General features: G+C 41.0%; 1 protein-coding gene across 1 annotated transcript; it reads left to right on the top strand.

The window, feature by feature from the left end:
• The first annotated feature begins 2,993 nt into the window (after positions 1–2,993).
• On the top strand, positions 2,994–4,441 carry LOC119901205 (trichohyalin-like). Its single transcript, XM_038716762.1, has one exon. The coding sequence runs from the start codon at positions 3,012–3,014 to the stop codon at positions 4,044–4,046; it is 1,035 nt and encodes a 344-aa protein (XP_038572690.1). The 5' UTR covers positions 2,994–3,011; the 3' UTR covers positions 4,047–4,441.
• The last annotated feature ends 1,559 nt before the right edge of the window (positions 4,442–6,000 follow it).

Here is a 6,000-nt window from a genome sequence, read left to right as displayed (position 1 = left end):
TGCGTGCACCACTACTTGTGGGCAGAATTTTGGACAAATTTCGGGGCGGGTGAAATAGGGTGAAGGGTCTCCCGACAAAGGATCAATTAATATTTTGAGTTCCTCTACACATCCAAAAGGTCTGGCACACAGTCCAGTTCAAAACAGTTTGTAAAGCAGCAGTAAAGCAGCCGGCCTCCAGTTCAATCCTGAGCTCCATTAGTGCGGGTGTAAGGTTTTAGCATATACAGTGTCACAAATCTCATGTTTCAGCGGCATTCATTTGTTGTTGAATGTACAAAACACCATATTTAAACTAACACGCCAATGATAATAATAATGGGAATAAACACTCCGATCTTTAGGCTATCTGTATGCTATTCATTTAATATTTATTTTCAAATAAAAGCTCATGAAAATACTGACTAGAAAGATATCTGTTTGTAAGGCCTACCAGTATCAACATATATACCAGCTTGTGTCACTGACTGTGCTGCTGGATGAAAGATGAGTGTTTGTGGGAAGGACGAGGAGGACAGAGCAGAGTCTCCGGTATCCAGCTGTCTGTCCCTGAAGTGTGACCAGTCCAGAGAGATTCCTCTTGTCTTCAGCTATGAACCTGGACAATTTGACATAAAGTAAGAGTTTCCCGACCGTGCTCTGTCAGAACATCTTGATATTAGAGTGTGCAGATATTAGTTTCTCCCTAACATTTTCTGCCATGCCCCCTTTTGGGGAAAAAAACCCTGTTGTGGGTGAATGCAAACAATACAAGCTCTTTTTTTATCATAGTGTTAGTGAATTACTCCTCCTTCTAGGCATAAAACTAGTTTTAGGGATGTGAGCAGTCACTTTAGTTGGTAGTAACCCTCTTTACCCCAACTGTGCACCACAGCTAGGCAGAGATGAGTGTTTGTGGGGAAGGACGAGGAGGACAGAGCGGAGTCTCCGGTATCCAGCTGTCTGTCCCTGAAGTGTGACCAGTCCAGAGAGATTCCTGTTGAACAATTCAACACAAAGTAAGAGTTCTCCTTATTCTGTTAGCCTTGTGGAAAAAATCAAGCGACCGGCTGTTTTAGATGTGAGGCATAATAGATGTCTAATAGATTAGACGTCTGTGCAAATTAGTGGCTCTCAAACTTTTTCTGTCATGCCTCCATGTGGAAGAAGGAAACGTTTGCAACAGAAAACAGACTTGTAATCACATAATGACCATAAACACATGGGAGTTTCCAGATCAGACTCATTATGCCGCAAAATTTTGTGCCATTTGAGTATTAATCTACAGAAGCATCATATGGTTTGCCACACTGCTTTCAGTGTCTGATGTGTCCCTGATTTTCTTGTTCTAAATATTACAGACTGAACCTTTAATAATAAAGGTAATAATTCTGAGGATCTACTGACAGAAATGCACTATAATATCCATACCTATGTTTTCAGTGGTGTATAAAGACCTTACATAATGAACCAGTATGTTTTTTTACCTTAGAATGAGCCATTTCTATCTAGATACATTGCAGGTCCCCTTACATGGACGCCGCCATGTTTCTACAGTAGCCCAAAAGGACAAACTGCTCTACAGAGCGTGTTTCGTCACTACGTTGAATATGTACGAAGTAAAGTAGTAGTAGTCTTCTGGTTTGTTTGAAGTAAAAGAGAAGTGAAATTTGGACAAATAAGAGGACCACATGTATTATTTAGTCGACCGTGAACAACCCAGACATCGGTGCTTTCACTGCCAGCTTGAAACTAACACATAAAAGCACATATACAGGTAAAAATAAACTGTGAACTGATGTACAGGGAGAAAGAAGTTGTAGTTTGCATGTTTAATTATTTGTATCATAAAATCAGCTTGTACTTTAAATCATAAGCATTTCAGTCTGTAGATACATCCTAGGTATTGACCATTGATGGATGTTTGATGATTCATTCTGTGTTGAGGTATGTTGTGAAAAGTTGCTAGGATGTGTGTCATCAACTTCTCTGGGAGGTTTGCCCAGGTTTGGACAGGGCAGATCAAAAAGGGTTAATGTGTGAGGAGGTTTGTGTTCCAGCAGTTGGATAATAGTATTGCCTCCAAATTTTGGGAGTGATTGATTGCTTCTTATGTAAGAAAACGTAGACAAGAGGAGGACATGTTCTGTGTATAAAAATGTGTAGATTCAAATTTCCTCAGAGGATCACCACGATCCTCTGTCTTTCTACCATTTCATAACCACCATGCTGTGTGAAAGGTTCTGTCACTTCCTGTACTTTATCAGTCAGAATTCTGACGATGTCATAATGTTGATGATGTCATAAACACCATGCTGTGTGAAAGGTTCTGTCACTTCCTGTACTTTATCAGTCAGAATTCTGACGATGTCATAATGTTGATGATGTCATAAACACCATGCTGTGTGAAAGGTTCTGTCACTTCCTGTACTTTATCAGTCAGAATTCTGACGATGTCATAATGTTGATGATGTCATAAACACCATGCTGTGTGAAAGGTTCTGTCACTTCCTGTACTTTATCAGTCAGAATTCTGACGATGTCATAATGTTGATGATGTCATAAACACCATGCTGTGTGAAAGGTTCTGTCACTTCCTGTACTTTATCAGTCAGAATTCTGACGATGTCATAATGTTGACGATGTCATAAACACCAGTCTGAGGGGAATGTGATGTCACTGCCTGTACTTTATGACATCTTCAGCATTCCAAAGATCAAAGTCACTGAGTGAACACATTTTAATACTTCAACTCTTCAATCTAATATCTGGATCATTTACAACTGAGCTTCGTGTACAGAGCCCAGAAAAATGGATATGGACTTAGAAGCAGTCATTCAACAACTTGAAGGCATTAATATCCAACTGCAAAGGTATCCGAAACAAGATCAGAAAAATCTACTGGCAGAGCACCATGAAAATAGCCGAACTCAGAAAGAATTGGATGCAGTGCCCAACGCTATGACAGTGGCAACAGAAGCCATTTTAATAGCCAAGGAAGCTTTGGGAAAGAACTTCAGCAGCTAAACCAGATGCGACCTGACAAAGCCTGGGATGAGATGTGTAAGAACATCAAAGCAGAGCACTTAGCAGCAAGCCAGCAAAATGGGGCACTGCAACAACAAATTCAGGAGCTCAGGGAAAAACTCAAAAATGAACCAGCTTTCGACAAAATGTATGATCAACTGAAAGCAGAGAATGCGGCGATTAGCCAGCAAAATGACAACCTGAGACAAGAGATTCAGGAGATAGCCAAAGATCTCCGTAATGAAAAGGCTCAGCAGGAAATTGTTGATCAAATGGAAGTGTCAAAAGTGGCCATCAGCCAGCAGAACGCTGCACTGAAAGAACAATGGCAGAAGATCTCCAAAGATTATGAAGATGAAAAGATGTCCAGATTCAGGTATAATGAGAGGTTGCACATCGTGGACTTAATGCGCAAAGAAAATGAAGACCTCCAACTACTCATTCAGACCTTTACCAGAAGGATCCAGAACAGAAAAGCCATGAAGGACAAGTATAAAGCCCTGAAATCAGAAAAAAAAGCTGTTTCTGCAAAAAAAAATGAGCTTCTTAAAGAACTTCGTTCGCTCAACTCAAAGCGTGATAGCATGCCAGACTATGAAGACAAGTTTGATCTACTGAGAGAGGAGACAGGAGCCTTAAGACAACAAAACGATAAACTCCATCGAGAAATCAAAAAGTGCATTGAGGAGATGGAAAACAAAACCGTCATAAAGGAAATGTATAAAGAATTGAAAGTACAGAAAAAGAGTCTAACTCAGCAAAATAACATCCTGAAAAAAGAAATTCAGGAGGTGGAGAAAAGGCTTATAAAGGAACAAGCTTTGGTAGACAGGAATAATGTCATGAAAGAAGAAAATGAAGCCTTGATCCAACAAAACTACACATTACAACTCGAGGTTAAAGAGCTCTACGCCAGACTACAAAGTGAACAAATGCTGGAGGTCATGAATAAATCGCTGACAATGGAAAAAGATGCCATGGGCCGACGAAATGACGTACTTCGACAAGAGGTCCAGGAGCTCAATAAAAAGTTTTGCTGAAAACAAAAAAAGGTAGGGATAAAACTCCAGCCTCACACAAAAAGGTGCTGGTTCAATTCCTGGGCCTGACTCTTTTTGTGTAGAGCTGGATTTTTGTCTACGTTTCTGTGTGGAGTTTGTATGTTTGTCGCTGTGTCTGCGTGGGTTCGCTCCAGGTGATCCGGCTTCCCCTACATCATAAAACATATTTAACATGTAGATTCTAAATTGGCCTAAAAAAACAAACAATACCTGAAAGCGGGGCAGTGTGGTGGTGCAGTGGTTAGCACTGTCACCTCAGAGCAAGAAGGTCCAGGGTTCGAATCTTGGTCGTCCCAGGTCCAGGGTTCAAACCTTGGTCGTCTGCGTTTCTGTGTGGAGTTTGTATGTTTCTCTCCAGGTGCTCCGGCTTCCCCTACATCATAGAACATATTTATAATATAGATTCCAAATTGGCCTAAAAAAACTAACAATACCTAAAAGCAGGGCAGCACGGTGGTGCAGTGGTTAGCACTGTCACCTCAGAGCAAGAAGGTCCAGGGTTCAAACCTTTTGTCGTCCCAGGTCCAGGGTTCAAACCTTGGTCGTCTGCGTTTCTGTGTGGAGTTTGTATGTTTCTCTCCAGGTGCTCCGGCTTCCCCTACATCATAGAACATATTATAATATAGATTCCAAATTGGCCTAAAAAAACTAACAATACCTAAAAGTAGGGCAGCACGGTGGTGCAGTGGTTAGCACTGTCACCTCTGAACAAGAAGGTCCAGGGTTCAAACCTTGGTCGTCTGCATTTCTGTGTGGAGTTTGTATGTTTCTCCCCGTGTCTGCGTGGGTTCTCTCCAGGTGCTCCAGCTTCCCCCCACTGTCCAAATCCATGCAGGATAATTGGTGACTCTAAATTGTGTGAATGTGTGTGAGTGGATGTTCGTTTCTATGTGCCCTGTTATGTTTCATTTTCTCCCCTCTTCACCACCTCTCCAGGTGTTCCATTTTCCTCCTTTCCTCCATTCGAAAATGACCTAAAAAATAAAAAATAAAATAAAAAAATTTGATTATTTCTGGTTATTTATTAATAAATAGTTGGTAGTTTAAAGTTGTTCCAATTTTGATGTTTTTTTGCTAAAAAAGATCACATTTTTCCCACACCAGCTTCTCTGCACTGGCTCCCTGTATAATCCTGAATATAATTTAAAATCCTACAAAGCCCTTAATGGTCAGGCACCATCATATCTTAAATAGGGTATCAAGAACCGGTCCCAAGTTGGAACTGTCCCCAGATTTTCAACAACAGTGGATTAGTTAAGAGAGTGCGTGTCCGAGGAAAGTTGGTATAAACATCTTAAAGATCTTAAGGTGTTATAAGTTACTTTCTATACAAATCCCACATTGGCTGTTGGAGCAATGATGATTTCACACAGGCAGAAGTGGATGGTACCTTCTGGCCTTGAGCTGCATTAGCGTCCGGTGATCTAGCAATCTGTTCCTTTATAAAGTCCAGGTCTTTGTGCAGCACCAGGCCATTGTCGTTCACCAGGTAGTCAAACATTTGTAGAGAGGCAGTCTTGTGCTGCGACAGAAACAGACTTGTTATATTAACATGGGAATGTGAATGGTCATATTTGAAAATGAAAGCGCAGGGACTCATTACTCACGCCAGGTCTGTGGTCATAACTTACAAAATGGCCTTGCCGCTAGTAGCTCTTATCAGTTATAGGAAGTTTTGCGTGTCTGTAAACAACTATGCTCTTCGTTCTGTCCAGTTAAATATGGTGTGCCTCAGGGGTCGGTATTAGGACCCATTTTGTTTTCCTTGTATCTGCTTCCCCTTGGACATATTATCCATAAACATGGCATTTCTTTTCATATTTATGCTGATGACACACAAATGTACTTGCCTGTCAGATCCACAGACCCTGGAATGCTGAGTTCACTTAACAACTGCTTTTGTGAAGTTAAAAAATTCCAGTTCGGTTCCAGC

This window comes from Micropterus salmoides, unplaced genomic scaffold (genome assembly GCF_014851395.1).
Source record: "Micropterus salmoides isolate LMB-PRFRI ecotype aquatic unplaced genomic scaffold, ASM1485139v1 Ms_hic_scaffold_13, whole genome shotgun sequence".
Classification (NCBI taxonomy): Eukaryota; Metazoa; Chordata; class Actinopteri; order Centrarchiformes; family Centrarchidae; genus Micropterus; species Micropterus salmoides.
The sequence above is the reverse complement of the archived record's forward strand: the minus strand, read 5'-3'. Positions and strand labels throughout refer to the sequence as shown.